We start from the raw sequence: 20,712 nt of genomic DNA on the forward strand, positions 1-20,712 counted from the left end.
GATTCGGCAAAAGAACTCTGCCCGCTTATTTCACACGTATTCACGGTTGATTTTTGTCGTTTATCACCAACACAATCTCAGTTTTGTCGCTGTGACCCACGTCAAGAAATCAGCTGTTTCCTTCAAAATCATTGAGAGCCGATTAACGGACCGGTGTTGGCCACACCTCTACATTCTGTACATCGTGTGGGCAATACTTGTGCATTGCTTTAACTAAAACTTTGGACAAAAGCAGTCCAAAAAATTAGAGACCTTGTAAAGGTTGATGTTTCAACCAGCAGTGGGTCGAAAAAGAACAGTGCGAGAACTTATGATTTATAAGAGCACGGAGTACTCGTGGTTGGGCAAAAAAATACGAAAAAAATAACTTGACGAATTTTTGAGATATACATTAAGCAGCACCAATTCCTTAAAGATGAAGGGAAGGTCTTTAAGACACGTTTTTCGGCGGTCAAAACGCAGATTAAAGTGGAAAAACGCAAAATTAACGTTAAAATTAAGTTCGGTTAACGTGAGAAAAACTCTGCCCAATTGTTGATTTCGCCAAAGTCGAGTAACGGTATCGCGATAAACGTACCCTTCTCTATTCTCTCAACCGTGTTATTGTTGTTGTAGTAGCTTACTAAACCCTGTAAGTGCAATGTGGTTACTCGTCGCCTTCGACGTCTAACGCCCAGGAAACATGATGTTTCGACAGGTTGGGTTCAGAGGGAAAGGGGTGTTATACGTGTTGGGGCATGTGAAAAGGTGGTTAATATCGTGCGGGGTGCCTTCATTGTGCCAAAGTTACGCCAGCCTCTCTTCTTCTGCTGTGGGTGGTGGTTGAACTCCGATTACGGCATTCAGGGGTCGAGAGTTTAGGAAGATGGTAAGTGTCTCCTGATGAATGTCATTGACATGAACCCGGTTCAGAAGTCGTCGTTTAGTTTTGTCCTGGATCTCGTCGGAATAATTTAAGAGATGCCCCCAAGGTGCAGCAGGTGTGTACATGGGTGAAACCTACCATCACAGACGTCACGCCCATTGTGATAGCCCTATAACTGTTCATGCTTTGAAATAAGCTTCCACGTTGTTTAAGAGTTTACTATTTCATTCGCCTAACGCACATGTATCCAATTCTCAACCGATTTGTGAAATGTAATAAATAATCTTCCAGCATCTTACCAATTTCAGCCGGAGTTTGCCGTCTAACCAAACTCACTGGCAACATAAGGTCCTCTGCAGCTGGATCCCGAGTGTAACTGGGCTCAGATATTTATATTCATGCACAATAGTGTCCAATTGTATTATAACTTTGTTCAATTAACGGTTGTATATATCAGCATGACGTTTACTAAAATGTTTTGAATGTTCCTCCGCCCGGTGACCGGTACCTTATAGCTCGACAAAAAAATGTCATGCCCACTTTCTACATAACGGTACCTTTCTAAAGCTAAAAAATTATATTTCAACTATTGATCAAGGAAAGCAAACAATTTTTATAGAATTTATATTTATTTTTTGCTTTTATTTAAATGGCTGGATAAAAATCGGCAAATTGCCAGAATATTTCATTGTCTGATATTTTAATTTTTTTAACATTCAACTGTACTCGTCTGCACCGTTATTATGACAGCTTTTTCTAACAGTGACGGTCTGTCCGTTATTACGGCAGCTCCTTCTTAAATTTATGAATATTCAAACGCCGAGTGGTCGTCTACGCCATATCTGACTGTTGCTTCATGACTGGAGAACCCATCTTAAAGCTAGGAATATTTTAACATTACCACCGGCCGCCAGCTGTTTAGCATGCATTTTTTTTTTGTTGTACCTCTCGCCTCTGCAGTCAAATCTATTTAGCCAAAGACCTCATTTCCATGAGTTGTGTTTTTATATTTCGAGAGAATGATTTCTTTTTTGTCCTTGTTCACTCCTCTCGGGAGCATAGGGCCTCGACAAGACATTTGATTTCTGACAGGGTAGGTGATTTGCCTGCCGTTACCAGTCCTAAACTTGGGAACAACGCCTGCTTACTGCTTGGACTGCCATCTGTGTTTTACATTTTTCTGCCTGAAGGATGGCACAGATGAGTTGAGGCACTCCGCAAGGCGGTGTTCTCTATTCATTTCTCTAGGTTGTCGTTGTCAATGACATGCTGGAGGAGCTGGTAAGATGGGAATGCAGAATGATTGCTTACACGAATGTTAGTTGGGTGACGGATTGCGGCCTATCGGCGAATCCTCTCAAGAAAGAGCTCGTTCTATTTGCAAGGAAAAATAAAATGCCCAGAGTTAACTCCCCTCAATAGAGGGCGCTCCGTTGGTGCTTTTTGACAAGGTGAAATACCTAGGCTTAATCCTTGACAGACACCTAACGTGGAATCTCAACATTGAGAAGAGGATAAGGAAGGCAACATTCGTCTTGTATAGATGCAAAGACGCTGTTGCCAAAAGGTGTGACCTCTCGCCTAGAGTTGTAATTTGGCTCTATATTGCCATTATAAAGCCAGTTCGCCTGAATAACATTTTGTGCAAAAAAGGTATATGGAAAATCTTCACCCTTACTGGGTACCTACAGGTCAAACTATCAGCATAACAAACTTTCGGCTTTTGCTAAGCTTCATGAAAAAATTACGAAAAAACGGAGCGAATTGTAGATGGACAGAGTCATGAGCTCTTCACCAAGATGTCTGCCCAGAATTTTCTAACTAATTACAGTATGCACTCACAGTACGAGAACCGATGTTTTCAGCGTGGTATGGTCGTTGACTCCGCATCGATTCAACTATGGATTGACGGCTTCATGAGGTCTACTCAAAGAGGACGTTGGTTTGAGTTGAACTCGTTCAGAGTAGCCAAGTGGTTTGTGAAAGAACCAAACAGGAAAATAGCGACCTTTCTCCTAAAACTCAGCAGAAAGGACCTGAGAGTACTGGTGGGTGTAATCACACAGCACAACGCCTGTTGTCAGCATATGGCTGCCATGGGGGTCGTAGACAGCCCGATATGCCTATCCTGTCTTGAGGATGACGACACTGCAGAGCATTTGCTCTGTAGCTGTCTGGCGTTTTCCAGAATCAAACTTAGTATGGATAAAGTTCATACTCTTCCTCTTCCGGATCTCTTAAGATTCATCAATGAATTCAAGAGATTTGTGGATGAGTAACCTCAAACTAATTTATATTTTATCTTTCCTATCTCTATTCTTTCTACTGAAATCTATCCGGGTGTAGTACAATGGTCTCCCGACTGAGTGCTTGGACTTGTCCAACCCCCCACAAATCTAATCTAATCTAACCTAATGCACTCACCGGTTCTTGCACGGTGCCACTTCAATGGGTTTCCTAATGTGAAGATTTGAGGTCGCGAAGCCCGTATTTAAACAAATAATAACTTTTATATATTACGACAAATTAATCGAGCTTTAATTACTACAACAAATCCAATATTATGTAAACGTACATATTTATGTGTATAAAAATTAAATGCAAAGTAATATACAAAATATTTTTCTCTTACTAAAAATTTTGTTAACAATAAATTAAATTAATTCGAGTATTTTGTTTACCAATAATAACTTATAAGAATTTTCCTAATTGTTTATTTGCGTTTAGTGAGCTCTAAGACAAGTAAACTTTACACCATAATCCGGACATTGGCGTCACAGACCCCTTAAGATTGCTGCTGCTTGGCGCCTGATGGTATTGGCGGTGGAGGCACATCCGGCACTGCGCTATTCTTATTCTTCGACGCATTCTTTATACTGTCAAAATCGGCAGGTGGCGTCTGTGGTGGCTCTTCAGGTTGAGGTTGGGGTTCACTTGCCGCCGCTTCTTCGGCCGGATCTTGTGTTGGTTGCTGCTTTGGCGGCGGTGGTGGTGGTGGTGTTGGTACTGGTCCACTGGGCGCTGCCGTTGGTGGAGTCGGCATTGGTGGCTTCGGCGCACCCGTCGGAATACCACCTATTGTGAAATGTTGATGTTGGCTGGGGAAATATTCGTAAGGTGGCAGATATTGCTCACGATACCCAGTGATGGGATCGTAGATGAGTGGATACTGATTGAAAGCGTAAGGTGGAAGAGCCAGTGGACCATTGGGATTACGTTGGGGATATTGTTGTAATGGTATAAGTGATGGAGGTAGACCGAACTCGTTCAAAGGAATGGGCAATTTCTCATTGGGCATTTGATTGGGCGGATTCTGGTCGAGCGGTGGAATGTAAGCGGGATTCTTTGGTGGTGGTGGCAAAGTAGGCGGTTGCACCGGTTCTTGCTCTTCCGTAGGTGGCGTAGCCATTGGCGCGTTACTTTCGATTGGTGAACCATCTTGCGGCGGTGGTTGTTGTCCTGCTGCATTGGGCGCCGGCAAGAGTTGTGGTTCACTATTTGGTGGCGGTTGGTGCATAAACTGCGGTGGGAAGCGTTGTTGCGGAAGTGGATAGGGAAACTGCAAATAAAAGAGTCAACAAATTTGTCATTTAAAGAAGTTTCGAATGTAATAGAAATATCTCACCTGCTGATTTGGCGCTAAACCCGGCACTATTGGCTGGCCAAAACGCACTAGTGGCGGCGAGTAGAAACCATAGGGATTGTACGGTCCGAAGGGATAATGCGCCACGCCACCCTCGTGTATGGTGGGTTGTATGACGGGGTAGGCGCGGCTCGAAGTTAGATTATCATCGGTCGTAATGAGTGCATTGTAGACTTTTGGCGTGCGTCGTAAGGCAGCTCCACAGCTGGAGTAACAGTTGATGGCGATTAGTAAGGCGATTAGAATCTGTAATACACAAGCAAATTGTCACATAAAAATTATAAAATGGAAAGACTGTAAATTGTATGAGTAAGTATGTGTTAGTTTGTGTACAGTTATTGGTAAATATGTATATATAATATATATGTACGTAATAAGAACAAGTTTCATGTGAGTCATCTACTGGTCGCCGCGTGTAGTTGCAAGTGGACATTCATACCTCTGCGTGTTCGGACGTTTATTGGTCATTCAAAGCTATGCAAAATGTCTTTTTTTCTAACTGGTTGACATATGGCTCGACGCGCGTGCTATTATCTGCATATGTATGTACATACATATGTATCAGTCTACATTTATGTTTTGTTATATGATTTTGCTCGACATGGTAATAAATCAAATCTGGAGCAACACCCAAGTTCAATTAAACTGCCAAGAGCAACTGATATTGCTGTGGCTGGCGGCCGGCGTATGCGAGTGTGCTTGTGCTTGGCATGTCGGCTGTTAGTAAGCAGCTTGTAGGCAGTGTTGCCAGAAAAAATTTGCTGTTGGAGCTAAATTTGTCAAAAAAAAGAGCTAAAAAGAGCCAAAAATTTTTTTTGGAGCTAATAAAAGAGCTGAAATTTTTTCAGTGACTTTTATTATATTTCACATTTATATATTCACATATTTTATTTTTTTACAAAAATTAAAATTATTTTTAAACAATTCAGTAATAACAATATATGAAAAAGTTCATATATTCATTTATTTGCAAAAGCAGAAACAAAAAAAAAATTGTCTATTAAACATCACATTAAATAAATCTTGTACTTTAAAGAATTCATTAGGAACACATTTATGTATGGAAAACAATGAAAAAAATACATTTCTTACTTTTTTTTTAAATAAAGTGTAACGATATAACATATCAATTTAAATATATCAAATTCTTCATCACCACAAAAATCTTCTACAATATCATCATTATTGTTGCAGTCGTATATATCATTTCTCATCAACTTTAAGAGATCATCTTTTATGACAAAATCATGGCAGCACTTATTAAGTCTCTTAAGCCCACATCTTATTGTTAACAAAGTGTTTAACATAACCAAATTCATTTTATTGCGTTGTTTATTTTTAATGCAATTCATCATCGAAAAAGTTCTTTCAACTTCAGCGTTGCTAAGTGGTAGCACAAGAAGAGAAAATACAAAATTTGCCAGTTCATTAAACGGATTATCATTTACAGAATTTTTATATTCCTTAACCTCGATCCAAAAATCTAAAGTATTGTTCACATTTTTCCAATCATATAAATGTATGTTGCGCCACTGCATTTCCAAGCATGTAATTTCATCTATATTGAAATTATTTTTTTCGTTTTCAAAGTAATCAAAAATTTGAGGCTTTATTGTTTTTAGAGTATTTTCAGTGGAAAAAAAATCAATTTTTTTTAAAGTATTTATGTTATGTGGCAAACATTGCCTCAACTGTTCAATTAATTTCATTATAAATTTTCGACAAATATTACGAATTTCGTTTTCTGTGCTCTCATTTATGGTGTTTTCTTCTTTTTTTTTGTCGAATAAATTGTTCAAAATTATAATGAAAGTAAGGAATAGGAGTAAAAAAATTGTCTAATTCAGACGTTAAAGGGTTGAAATCTTCAGAAGGTGACACTATACTGATGCACAAGCTTGAAATTAAATATACAACTTCGGAAAACAATTTCATAGGGTCAGCTATGTTACTTTCAAAAAGTTTGTTCACTTTTTGCACTTCACTTAAAATTGGTTTTAAAAACTGGAAATATGCCAAATTTTCATCAGTGTACATTTTTGAAAGAAGTTGGGCTTTGTGACATGATTCATTCAAAGCGGCTATGCCAAAATGAGTTTTAAGTTCCAACCACTGATCTACAATTCTTTTGACTGCTGGTTCGATTGACAGCCACCGTGTTTCACACGCTCGAGTAATTTTTAATGGACACATACCATCGTTAATGGTAGAGTAAAGAGACTCGTATTGTGCTTGTCGCAGTGAAGATTTTGAAAACCAGTTGTAGGTTTCGGAAATTATAAATTCGATTTCATTTGGCATACATTTCGAAGCCGCACAAACAGCTAGTTGTATTGAGTGACAAATGCAAGGAACGAGTTTGATATTGGCATTGAATTCCTTCAGTCGAGTAATGACTCCGTTATTAACCCCAATCATAACGCTAGCATTATCTGTTCCTACACCCACCATGTTTTCAAAACTTAAATTAAATTCCTTTAATGTATTGGAAATGGCTAACACAATGCCATCCGCCGTGCACTTTTCCAACTCCGCGAGTTTTAAAAAAGTATTAACGAAAACTTTCGATGAGTTACTGTAGTATCTGACTACAATGCCCACATATTTTTTTGTAGTTATGTCTGTTGCTTCGTCGATAATTAGACTAAATTTATTATCTTTGAGATCAGCCATTAGCAAACTTTTAAAATAGGGACTTAGCACATTTTTAAGTATAGCGCTACACTTTGATCTTCGTAGCTTCAAATTGGGTGCAGCTTTGCTATCCGAAAATATCCCGCTTTGCAAAATGGTTATTTGGTCAACCACTCTAATTGAAGTGTGTACTCCGATGAATAACGCATTGGCCAATTCCGCTCTGTGTACTTCCATTTCTTGCTTTTTTATAAATGAAACTGTCGGCTGAGAGCCCGACATAAATGGCGAAGCTGCATTTATGTGCTTGCTTGTGGCAGCGTGACGAATAAGGCCGTGTAATTTGGATTTCAAGCTGCAGTGGCAGTACTTACATTGCAAACCTTTTCCAGTCTCGATCAACCACTTCCTGAATCTTTTGTCTTGAAGCCATGTAGATCGCGGTTTTTGCTCGTACTTCCTATAAGCATTAAAGAGGTTATTTTTATATTAAACAAAATAACAAAAATTTTACCTTATTTGCTTTGCCAAACATTCATGGTCAGAACCCTCATTGGCGACAGTCGGCAGTCTTTTGCTTATAAATCTGCATAAGTAAAAAGTGATCTTAAAGTATTATTAATTAGAAAAATAAAAAAAAGGCTTACCTCTCCATTGCGCGTTTTTAAGTGAAAATGCGCCAATAGTATTAGGTATGATACTTTTGAAACTAATCGATTATAGAACATAGAAATCGTTCATGGCTACAGGAGTTACCACACGGCAACAAAAAAGACACGTCGAATTAATTTAGGTACAAAGAGTAGTAAATTATTTTGTTTAAATATTTAAAATATTTGTAGCTAAAAAGAACTATTTCATTTTAAAAAGAGCTAAAAAAAGAGCTAGGAGCTAAATCCAAATTTTTGGAGCAATTTAAAAAAAAAGAGCTAAATCTAGCTCCAAAATCACCAAAATGGCAACACTGCTTGTAGGTACGAAATCAAATTCACCAACAACAAAAATGATTGAAAAAATATTTTCTAAAAAATGGAAAACCGAGAGAATGATTTCATTTTTTTCCTTGTTCACTCCTCTCGGGAGCATAGTACCTCGACAAGACATTTGGCTTGCGTTGGTTACGTTAATCTATTTGATTTCTGACAGGGTAGGAGAGTAGCCTGCCGTTACCAGTCCTAAACTTAGGAACAACGCCTGCTTACTGCTTAGAGCGCCATCTGTGTTTTACATTTTTCTGCCAAAAGGATGGCACAGATGAGTTGAGGCACTCCGCAAGGCGGTGTTCTCTATTCATTTCTCTAGGTTGTCGTTGTTAATGACATGCTGGAGGAGCTGATTAGATGGGAATGCAGAATGATTGCTTAGGTTAGGTTAGGTTTGCCAGCCGCATCGCACATAGAGACAATGATGCCACTTAGACCACGAAATAGGTCTGTTGCGAGCCGCGGGCGCTGGGCTACATTTCCCTCTCCATATTGAACCATCCTGAGCTTTTGATAAAGCGTAAAAGGTTTTAGATACCTAAAGTGTATAGATTATCTATATTCGTTAAGAAGTAGGATTTTAAAAATCGGTTCCTGCTTCTGGCTAGAGCTGGGCATGTGCAAAAAAGGTGTTGATTTGTTTCCAACTCCTCCTCATTCCTAAAACTGCGAGAGAAATCATGCCTGTAAACGCCTAATCTCCTTGCATGAATTCCTATGAGACAATGTCCTGTCAGGGCATTGAACTCTACTCAGTTTTATAATACTCTTGGACAGACGTAAGCTTAGCCTTGACCATGTTTGCCTAGCAATTTCACAGGTGTTAGCGCTAATCCATCTTTGATTTGCAGAACTGATTAGTGCGTCCTTAATGAGAAGCTTACAAGTTCCGAGAGGTATCTCCATAAAATTACTTATGTTTGGCATACAGGTACCTTCTCTTGCAAGTTGGTCTGCCCTAGAGTTCCCTGGTATATCTCTGTGGCCTGGAACCTAATATAAGATTATACGATATTGTTTGGCCATCTCATTTAGAGATTGGCGGCAACGTAAGACACTCCTTGATGTTATTTGGAATGCATCCAGGGCTCGTAGGGCAGCTTGGCTGTCTAATAGAATGCAGATATCCGTTGATGATATTCTGTTTATCTTTAACCATTGTAAGGCTTCATGAATAGCGTTTATTTCCGCTTGAAAAACATTACAGTGATCCGGTAGTTTAAAGGATTCACTTATAGAAAGCTCTTCGCAAAATAACCGGTGCCCATTTTAGATCCGTCCGTGTCTTAACGGGTGTGTTGGGTGTTGGATCTTCTTCAAGTCATTCCAGTCTAGAAGGGATTTTCATTAGGAAATTCCTTTCGAAGCAAAGAATGGGAGAGTGATAATCACAGTCACTGGGTATATCCGTGTAGGAGTTTAAGATGGTTGAATGTCCATGTGTGAGCTCGATTTGAGCCTTAAAGCGGAGCAGGCTGCTGAGTATTTGCAGAAGAGATCTAGGGGTGGCAGATGTAGCATGATGTCCAAAGCAAAGGTGGTTTTCATGGCGCCACATATTGCTAATTCTGCTGATCTCTGCACCTTATTCAATAAATTAGAATAGGTTTTTTTCTGCATAGCACACCACCAGACAACATTTCCATATAGAAGAATGGGTCTGACGACAGCAGTGTAAAGCCAATGAGCACCCTTAGGTTTGATTCCCCAGGTCTTACCTAAAGCTTTCTTACAGGCATACAAAGCAAGGTTCGCTTTACTAACTCTTTCTAAGATGTTTGACTTCCAAGTCAGTTTCCTATCTATGTTTAGTCCCAAGTACTTGATTTCTTCCGAAATCACAAGAGCTTCCGCCTTGAGCGTAACTGGACTTAGCTGAGGGATTCTGTGCTTCCTCGTGAACAATATGAGCAATAAGAATGATTGCTTACACGGATGTTAGTTGGGCGACGGATTACGGCCTATCGGTGAATCCTCTCAAGAAGGAGCTCGTTCTATTTGCAAGAAAAATAAAATGCCCAGAGCTAAATCCCCTCAATAGAGGGCGCTCCGACAAGGTGCTGTCTGACAAGGTGGAATACCTAAGCTCTTTGACAGAAGGCTAACGTGGAGTTTCAACAATGAGAAGCGGATAAGGAAGGCAGCATTTGTCTTGTATGGATACAAAGACGCTGTTGGCAAAAGGTGGGATCTTTCGCCTAGAGTTGTAATTTGGCTCTATAATACCATTATAAAGCCAATTCTGTTGTATGGACCCCTTGTCTGGTGGAAATCACTCTAGCTGAAAAAGCTGAAGAAGGTTCAAAGGTCTGCTCTGATTGAAATCAGGGGGCGCTTCGGCCTCCTCCTACTTCACCGCTTGACGCATTGCTAAATGTGGTAACTGTAGACATCGTAGCAAAATTGTCACTGCGCGTGCCGCAAGCATACTGAAAGGCTCGTGCTACGCTAGCTACAGGCTGACATCACTGACGGGCACTCAGAAACGTTTGATTCAACCTCTTGGCGACACCTCGCTTAGTTCAAGCGGGTCATTATCCACTTACATTCCATTAAGGAAAGAATGGGCGGGATGCAGCATTTTGAGGCACGATCTAGTGAACCTATTCACGGATGGCTCGAATTTCAATGGAAGGGTTGGCAGAGGAATCCACTGCGTGGAGCTCGGCATTAGACTCAAGTTCTGCAGTGTGTTCTAAGCAGAAATAGCCGTAATTAAAGACGCAGCTCACTTGTATAACAACTGTCACGGAAGTAAATATCTACTCCGACAGCCAAGCGGTAATCAAGGCTTTTGGCTCGATGAAGATACACTCGAAATTGCTCGGGGAATGCCTGATATCTCTTTCGATCGCATCGAAATTTTTTAGGCTCATCTAGGTATCTGGTCACTGCGACATTACAGGCAAGGGACCTATGAGAGGAGAGGAATGGTATCCCCTGACTGCCTGCGGTATGCTCTTTGAAAGGTGAATTTCGCGTCAACTCTGCCAGCGTTGGGGAAGTACACAAACTCGTAAGGTCGCGATACCATTCTAGCTACATGTGGTTCGGAGGCTCTCGAGGTATCTTCTATGGTTAACAAAATCTCAGCTCTCGAATTTCTGGGGCACCCTTACACAACACTTTCCGCGAGGTATGCATGCTGTGAGGCGCAGCACTACTTCGAGCTTTTTTTGCGTCAGTTACATGAAGGATGAGGTTAAATTATCGCAGCACCTTCTACTTTGCTGCCCTGCTCTCGCGGGGCTAAAGTTTAGACATCTTGGTGATATTGCTTGCTTGCGTGATATATTAACCTCCTGATGAGCTTCATCAATAGCATGAGGCGGTAGGCGGTTAACACAACCGTAACTCAGTTATCGTTCGGCACAATTTAGCACCAATTAAGAGTCATGCATCTGTGTTTCAAGCGGAGGTCTATGCTGTTCAAGAAGCGATGAACTTTGTTGTGGAACACAGATAGAGAGGCAGATCTATATGTGTCTGCAGTGACAGTCAAGATGCGCCAATGGCTTTAGATAGCCACACAACCACATCAGGTGTAGTCGAGTCCTGTAAATCCAGGCTGAACTAAGTCGGTAGATATAATAGTCTGATGCTAACATGGGTCCCGGGACACGTGGGTAGCGCGGGTACCGAGGTCTCTGACTGCTTAGCTAGGATGGGCTCTGAGGCCAACTTCTGTGACCCGGAGCCCGTTCTGCCACTCCCTTCTGCAGCCATTAAGGCCACGGTTGGCAAATGGGTTACTACAACACACAAGCGAGCTTGGCAGGCTGAGAGAGGCTGCAGACTGACAAAACTGATGTTACCTGCCATGTCCGATCGACTGTCGCAAATCCTTCTGTCATTTAGCAGAAGGGACTGCAGACGGCTGGTTGGACTGGTGATGGTCCACTTTCTGTGGGCGAGCAAATGGAAAAGGTAAGGAGGATGAGACGGCGGACCACTTTCTGAGCGTCTGCCGCGCCTTCGCTCGAATCAGGCGTGAGGTCTTTGGCACTGATGTGTTAAGAAGCGACCACCTTGGTTCCTTGGCACCATAGGATCTACTCAGATTTCTTCGGAGGTCGGGTAGATTTGAAGAAAATTAAAAGGGAATCCGAGTGCAGTACAATGGACCTAATTGTGTCTGAGTGCTGTAATTGCTAGTTGTCCAAAAAAAAAAAGAAAAAAAAGAGCTAGGTGTTAAGCCTTTAAGTTTGTTAAAAAAAAGAGGTTGTCTGTAAAGTCGGTTTACTGACGATAGTTTAACGTGACAACGTCATAAGAAAATATTGATGGAATGGCTGCAATTTTCAAAACAAAATTTGAATTTTATATGTGTGATAGATATTTTGTATGGATATAGAGGAGGAGGTAAATGGAATTGCAATGGAATAGGTCAAGTTACATTTACACAAACGTGAAAAATGACGAAACATTTATCAAATTCATGAAAGATATCTTCAATTTCGATTGTGCATCAGACGTTAATAAGTCAACAGCACTAAGAGGCACCATCATCAATTTGCCTTTTTCAAGACACTTTACACTCGAAACACTCCCTTTCATTTCCTACTTTTTCTATCATCGTCCTATTCTCAACAGACAAATGGTTCATTACCATGCACACAGGAAGAAGGCATATGCAAATACAAGTATATGAATTTATATATATTACAAATGCGCATATACATACATATACATACATATATATGCTCACTCAAGTAGGACAGAGCCAGATGTCGAACGCGGGGACCGATTGTGCTCTTTGTCGTTCGTTCCGCGCTCTCGCTTGCAGTTCAAGCACATTAGCTTACATTTGCTTGCGTACGGAATAGATTCGTATATTTGATATGTCCATATGACTTGTATGCATCTTTACATATAGATTTGTTCTTTTTGAAAATTGCGCGAAATTGTATATGTAATATATATGCATGTTTATACACATATATTAGTATACAACATATCTTATAAGGTATATGGTAAATATTACCATACATTTTTTCCTTCATATATAATAAAAAAATTAATAATAATAACATTAAAACAACAGGTATTATTAACAAACTTGGTTTTATTTTAAATTCTTCAAGTAAATCAAATTAATAATAATCAATAAGAAGGCATATGCAAATACAAATACGTGAATTTATATATGTACATATGCGCATATACATACACATATACGCTCACTTAAGTAGGAGAGAGCAAGATGTCGAACGTTGCCGTTCGTTTGCTTTGTTCGTTTCGCGCTTTCGCTTGTAAGGTCCGGCAATGAGCAAGGTAACGACAAATGAGCAAGGTAATGACACATTTTTTCGTGCGTGCAGCCGGCTAAATCGAATTATAAGACGTTATCACGTCAAAAACGTTTTCGATTACCGTTTTTTTTTTTTCAGTTTTAAAGTGAGTCACAAACGAGCATAAGGACTTTTTAGACAGAATATTCACCAAAATTTCGCTCATCAATGATTATTTATATTTTTTAAATTTATTTATTTTTATTTTTTAGTGGTAAAAACATCCCTCCACTTCTCTTGGATTTCTTCTTCAACCCGGGGACTACTTCCGCATAGCTTCGAGGGCTCTTCAATGACAATAATAGGTATTCAATGCTATGATATAAAGTAACATACTTGAACTTTTTTCTCGGTGCACCAACCGTTTCCCTTTCCCTCGACTGCCATGCAAAAAATCTTGCGCTTTTACTTTGTCTCTTCTAATAGTTGCCTAGCTTATTAACAATTACTGATGTCAGTTGGTGAACTTTTAGTTAACCATTGACTAAAAACCAGTATTTTATGCTCCATTTTATTTTCCACCCCTTCTCGTTCCTCCGCCACCATTGGTGTAAATTACGTTTTGTTTATCTTTCCGCATTATTTATGTGCTTGTTGAGTGCGCTGATCACGGTAATTGAGCCCCAAGTAATAAATAAACTAATAACACGCGTTTAACAGTAAAAATATTATATTATAAATATATTTCTAAGTTAAACAATCCACACTGACCGTAGCCCGTTAATATATTGTAATTGGTGCGAATGAGCTAATGGTGTGAAAAAAGCAGCTCAAACTGAGATAAATGGGTTTTTAATGTACCTACTTTAAAATGGAACTTGCGCGTACTTGCATTTTTAAATTATTAAAATAAATATAAGAAATATCGACAACCTAACTGCACTAATTGGACAGACTTGAGAAAGCGTGTCAAAGGTGTGCGAACAAGAAAGGAAGTGAGGCTGAAGATCAGTGGGCAAATCTGTAGGAATTAAGTATCGGGAATTTAGTTGTATCTGCGAAATTGGAGACATACGGACACTCGTAGGGTAACCAATTAAAAACGCCATAAATTTAGTTAGGAAAATTACTTTTATTCAATTCAATGTAAAAAAATGTGTGAAAAGAATACAAAATTAAGAATCAATTCAATTTTGCTCGATATGACCTCCTTTGCCTTAACTATGGCCTTGAGTCGGTCCAGAAACGAATCGCAAGCTGCCCGAATGTTACTTACAGGTTTTGGCCCATTCGCTTTCAATGGTTTTTTTGTTCTAGTGAATCTTTTAGTTCGGACTTTGCTCTCCAAAATGTCGCGTCTGGTAAATTTCAGAGCCATTGTGTGGACGTTATGAAGTTCGGAACGTTGTTTTTTAGTCATTCTTGGTTCACTCGAGCTTTGTGAGACTGTGTCAAGTCTTGTTGAAACATTAATGGATTGCCCACGATTCCAAAGCAACCTCCAGAATACTTTCCTGATAATATGTCGCATTTACCTTGACTCCAGGCTCGATAAAACAATTGGAGAGCACCCATCTGCGGTTACAGCGGCCCAAACCATTACCTGTGGCGGGTGCTGCCTCCTGGTGGCCAATTGATGCCTCAAATTCTCGTGGGAACGTCCGGTCAAATAAGCCCTACCGTTCAGAAATTAACCGCTTTCGGCCAAGCGAAGCAACTCTTTCGCTCACTCAAGTCAGACTTGTTGCTGCTTTGGTATGAGATCATGCGCATTTTGGATCTTGTAAGGCTTGACTTTGAGATCATTTTTCAGTATGCGGCGGATATTTTTTGAGTTCTTTCGCCATTTGATTGGCACTTTGTCGAGGATTTCACTCAAGTCGCTTCTTCACTTTTTGAACCATTTCACGTGACGTTGCAGTCTTTTGATGACCATCTCCATGACGTTTCGCGATACTGCCAGTATCACTGTAACGAGTAATGGTGCGATAAACAAAAACTTTATTTATTTTAAGGAGCTCTAGCTCACGAACAATCGCTGGTTGTTATTTTCCAGCCAAATATAATGCCATCATGTAGAAATGTCTGCAAAGCCGGGACCTTCCTTTAGCTCCAGCCAGTTAGAAGTCGATGGCACATTTGGTTTGTGTTTTATGTTCGTTTTTCGAAAGGAACTTTTTAAAAGCGTCGTGAAAATGATTTTTTCACATTACAGGCAGTAGATTGCGATCAAATTTTCAGTAAAATATGGCGAATAATGATGCAGGGTACTCATTGGGGATGAGAGCGTAATATCTGAAAATGACCGAGAGACTCGTAAAGAAATTCAGCAGTGAGTGAAAAAGGGTAATGAGTGGCTAAAGAGGGCGAGGATGCTCAAGTCGCGAATTAAGGCAATGTTCATAATTTTTTTCCATATAAACTGCATCTTTCAAGAGTTGAGCAGCGTTAGAGGAAGACTATCGATGAGGACTACTAAATTTTGCCATCCTTCTCAGCGCACACAACCGTAATTGCTACTAAAGTCCAAAACCGCAACAAGGTCCTCAAATCGCTAGCCGGCAGTAGACAAAGAAATATTGCTGGCGACATTTAATGCAATCGACTGGCAGGTTCTAAATTACGCTGTGCCTGTCTGGTCTAGTGATACGCAGTGGACTAGGCTCCAGACATGCCAAAATACTGCTATTAGGACAGCCACGGGATGCCTCCTGATATCCCCCCTACAACACAGATGCCCCCACTCAAGGAGCACAACAAACTGCTCAGCAAACAGCTGCCATCCTACGTTTCACCCCTGTAGACACTTGCTAGAGCCGCCTCCCAGGCACGTCAGGAGGCATCTCTTCAACTATTCCGACGAGATGTAGGACAAAACTAATCGTCAACTACTGAACCGGACAGTTTTGGACATACGCTCAATGACATTCATCGGGAGACACTTACCACCTTCCACAGGTCCCGAACGTGAAATAAAATGTTCACCAAACTCGCCTCTCAACAAGTCCATTGTTACGCCTGCTGTGTGGCATGTGGCACCGTCTTACTGAAACCACATGTCATGCAAGTCAAGCTTTTGCATTTTGGGCAAAAAAAAGTTGGGTATCATTTCACGGTAGCGCTCACCATTCACTGTTACGCTACGATTCGCAGCATTTTTGAAGAAGTACGGTCCAATGATACCTCCAGCCTATAAACCGCACCAAACTGTGACATTTTCTGGATACATTAATATCTCTTGCAATTCTTCTGGCTGATCTTCACTCCAAAATCGACAATTCGGCTTATTTACATACCCATTGATCCAAAAATGAGCTTCGTCGCTGAACATAATTTTTCGATAAAATAGGGGATCTTAAACTTTCTTAACAGATCACGCATTTTTATAATAAAATTCAATGATTTGCAAGCGCTGTTCGTTTGTAAGACGATTCATGGTTAAATTATAGACCAAACTGAAGATGTTTGGCAGTGAAACAAAACACGAAACGTGCGTCAGCTGTATAAACCAACTGTTTAAAAAGATAGTAGCTAAAAAATCACCCGTTACATTCCACTGACAGGGTTTAGTAAGCTGCTACAACAATAACAATAACAACTAAATTTTTGCCCGTAACTTAATATAATTCTGTTTTATTGATGAATTCCCGGAACTTGATTGCCTCCCTCGTATTTATCACCCGATATTATCATAATAGAGGTTGTAAAGGACTTCGTATACTTAGGAACCAGCATTAACACCTATAACAATGCCAGCCTTGAAATCCAAAGTAGAATCTCTCTTTCCAACAAGTGCTACTTTGGACTAAGTAGGCAATTGAGCAGTAAAGTCCTCTCTCCACGAACAAAACTAACACTCTACAAGACTCTCATCAGGCCCGTCCTAACGTATGGCGCAGAAGCAAGGACGATAACAACATCCGATGAAGCGACGCTTGGAGTGTTTGAGAGAAAGATTCTGTGGAAGGTTTTTGGATCTTTGCACGTTGGCAACGGCGGATATCGCAGGCGATGGAACGATGAGTTGTATGAGCTTTACGACGACATAGACATAGCGCAGCAAATAAGATCTAGCGGCTACGATGGCTGGGTCATGTCGTCCGAATGGGTACAAACGCTCCGGCTCTGAAAGTATTCGATGCGGTACCAGCTGGTGGTAGCAGAGGAAGAGGGAGGCCTCCTCTGCTTTGGAAAGATCAGGTGGAGAAGGACTTGGCTTCACTTGGAGCTGCGATGCTGGTAGTTTTTTAATTGTTATCCACAACTATCAGCTTTCGGAGTTCGCGTCAGTGAAGCCAGATTTTGTGAAATTTCCCTATTTTGACTATTAGCGGATATTTCGTAATGAAAAAAGTGTTTGAGTTTTTATAAAGTTTCAGTTTTTCATATAATTTCTGTCGACTCTCGTTAATTCAAACCTGCGATATTTCGAACCTCTCATTAATTCAAAGTTATGACGAGTCCTCTACAAAATCTCTTTATAGAAAGAAAGCGATGTTGCAAAAGTACTCTCTCAACCATAATAAAGTACAAGGAGAGAGTTACTGCTGTTCAAACAGGTGGAGCACGGAAAAGAACACCCAAAAAGAACAACAATGGTACCAGTAGTTGATATCAGCGGTGTGAGTTTTTCTGACTATGTGCAAGTGGATGAAGATTTTGCTGTCTCAGGATCACTAACCGATAGCGAAATTTTATCTGCGACAGATAGGAATGAAAAGAGCAACTATGAAGATGAAGAACCTTTGGCAGAGATGTCAGTCAAGGTAGCAAGGACCCCATTCGATAGCTTACAAATCTTTTGTCTACAAAGCGAAACTGATGAAACATATCAGGCACTTTTTTTCTTTAAAATAAATTATTGAAAAGTCTGAGCAGCAGCAATATGCTTCGAACCAAACCCCTATAAATGAGTTCTTTTCATTCTTAAAACATTAGCAGATAAATAAAAACACTTGATAATTCGAAGTTTTATTTATTTTCTCTCAAAAATTTCGAACCATTTAATGTTTCAAACACTCGATAATTCGTAATATTTTAAGAGTCCCTCGAATTTCGAATTAACGAGAGTCGCTGTATTACAATTTTGACAGTCGGTTCCAGCCGAAAGCCTCCGAAGCTAGCTGCGTTGGTTTTAATTTATATAATCATTTTATTGTTATGTAAACTTTTATAAAAAAAAAAAACACAAAAAACAAAAAAAAAAAAAAACGAACGGTCCAAATGTTGCTTTTGAATTCTCCAACAGCAATAGCGTAAAAGGTTTGCAATAAAAAAGTCCACACCTATGTTTGCATGTATGAATTTTATTTTTGCGACGATGCAATTAATTGAGGTTTTTTTTGACTCACATTTGTCGAAAATTTGTTCGAGAATGTTTGACATCACTGGTTTGCGTACGCCAAACTCCCGCAAAGTAGGGGCAATTGAGAGAAAATTTAATATTGAGGTTTTTGTTTTTTACGATGCAACTAATTGAGGAAATTCTTCCGGTTTTTGTGGGAAATTTGACCGAGAATGTCTGGCGTCACTGGCTTGCGTTCGCAATACTCTTTCAGACTAAGAGAAATTGAATGAGCAGAGTGACATTTAATTTTGAGGGGGAGCTGATAGTGTCTGCTAGGCAATTCTTTACCAGCCTAGCAAAAAGTCTGCATTCAAATCACAACAACAGAAATGCCATTGGGAATGCCTAATCTTCTCAATATCACTTTTATATTTTATGAATATACTTTTCAATCAATCCAATTATATTTTAGTACGAGTAGCAGACGTTCGCGAAATTTGTATAGCTGCTGGCTATAATCCGGGTTTTCCAGTACCATTGTGTTTTGCTTCTATTCGTTTTGGAGGTTGCCGATTCATGAGCTTAAAAGCATAATTTTGCACAACAACAATTAATGCAAAACTATTTAAAAACAAATATCTAAAATAAGGTTTATAACTTTAACCCAGAAAAGCCAACCAAATAATTTATTTTGCATACAAATTTTATACAGATCGTAGCCAAAGATAAGTTTACGTTGCACAATGCATCCAGAAGGTTCAGACAAGAACAGCTAAACTTGAACTTCGACTTCCACTTCAATTGTGTGGCGTTTCATTCTTTGAGTGCAACTGCAAGTCACGTCAAATTCAACATTGAAGGAAAACCTGAAACTGGTTAAGTGAGTAGTAAAGCTGCGCAACCACAAAGACAAAGAGTGCCGAAAATTAAAAAAAACGAATCCAACTCAAACAATGAAATTTCTACAAAATACTGGATTGCAATTAATGATTATTAGAAACATATTTTTTACACTAGAAATTATGAGATTTTTAATTTAAAGAAGAAATGAATTTTAGTAGGAAACTGGCGCAAACACGACAATTAGATGGCTAGTGCAGACGATCGACTGATTCACTTGTTAATAGTTCAGTGAGTGAGTGAGTGTGTGCTGCGCGACCGTTTTGCAGTTGCAGAAGTTCAAGATGATTGTTGTTACTTTTTTCATAGTTTAAGTATCAAATGGCAATTACAAGAGCACTTTCTTAGAGGCAAAGAAATAGTGCTAAAGAAAAGCATTGGCTAGGGCAAAATCACATAAATATGTACATATATGTATGTACATACAGTGAGTGGCACTGAAAATCGAACAAATATTTTTAAGGTATTGAAACTTATTTTCCAAAAACTTTTATTTTCTTTTTTTTTAAAGGAATGCATAATATTTCAAGAATTTTCATATAGATATATGAGCCCTTGATTTTGAAAGTGGTAGAAATCATATTTTCCTTGTTTCGAGATATTTAGAGTTTTGCATTTTAAAGGATTAAAAAATATTTTTATGGAAAATAATATTTTTTATTATGGAATATAATTTTTCGGCAGTAAAGTAGTGCCAACAAACAAGTATTTATTATGATTGTAAAATGAATAACCATTTTTAAAAGGAAATTTGGTTCTGAAAGGTTGAAATGACTTATTCCACTTTCAAACTTAACTGCATGACTTTATAAATGACTTATACCATCAAGGAAACATTTTTATTAGTAATTCTATTCTATTTAAACTCATTCATTCTAACTAAGTAAATTATTTATTAGTATTTACCGGTATATACCTATGAAATGAGACTTTTTTTTCAATTTCAAACGTTTATTAATAAAAATTGACCTTCTTTGGCTGCAAACCAATCATCGAGCCATTTTTTGGCTTCTTCGTGAGAATTGAAGCACTGCTCGGAAAGTACGGTGCCCATCGATGCAAACAAATGATAATCGGAAGGCGCCAAGTCTGGTGAGTAAGCCGCATGCACCAGCGGTTCCCAATCGTACGTCTCCACCAATTCCCGGGTCGCTCTTGTTCGGTGCATT

General features: G+C 39.4%; 1 protein-coding gene across 1 annotated transcript in view; it reads right to left on the reverse strand.

The window, feature by feature from the left end:
• Positions 1-3,403: 3,403 nt before the first annotated feature.
• LOC128855730 (uncharacterized) overlaps positions 3,404-20,712 on the reverse strand; it is a 40,877-nt gene continuing 23,568 nt past the window's right edge. Inside the window, exons 2-3 of the mRNA XM_054090883.1 lie at positions 4,491-4,754; positions 3,404-4,424 (exon numbers count right to left, since the gene is read on the reverse strand). Coding sequence (XP_053946858.1) covers positions 3,651-4,424; positions 4,491-4,754 — 1,038 coding nt within the window. The 3' untranslated portion in view covers positions 3,404-3,650. The remainder of the gene's footprint in view (positions 4,425-4,490; positions 4,755-20,712) is intronic.

Source organism: Anastrepha ludens, chromosome 2, assembly GCF_028408465.1.
Source record: "Anastrepha ludens isolate Willacy chromosome 2, idAnaLude1.1, whole genome shotgun sequence".
NCBI classification, from domain to species: domain Eukaryota; kingdom Metazoa; phylum Arthropoda; class Insecta; order Diptera; family Tephritidae; genus Anastrepha; species Anastrepha ludens.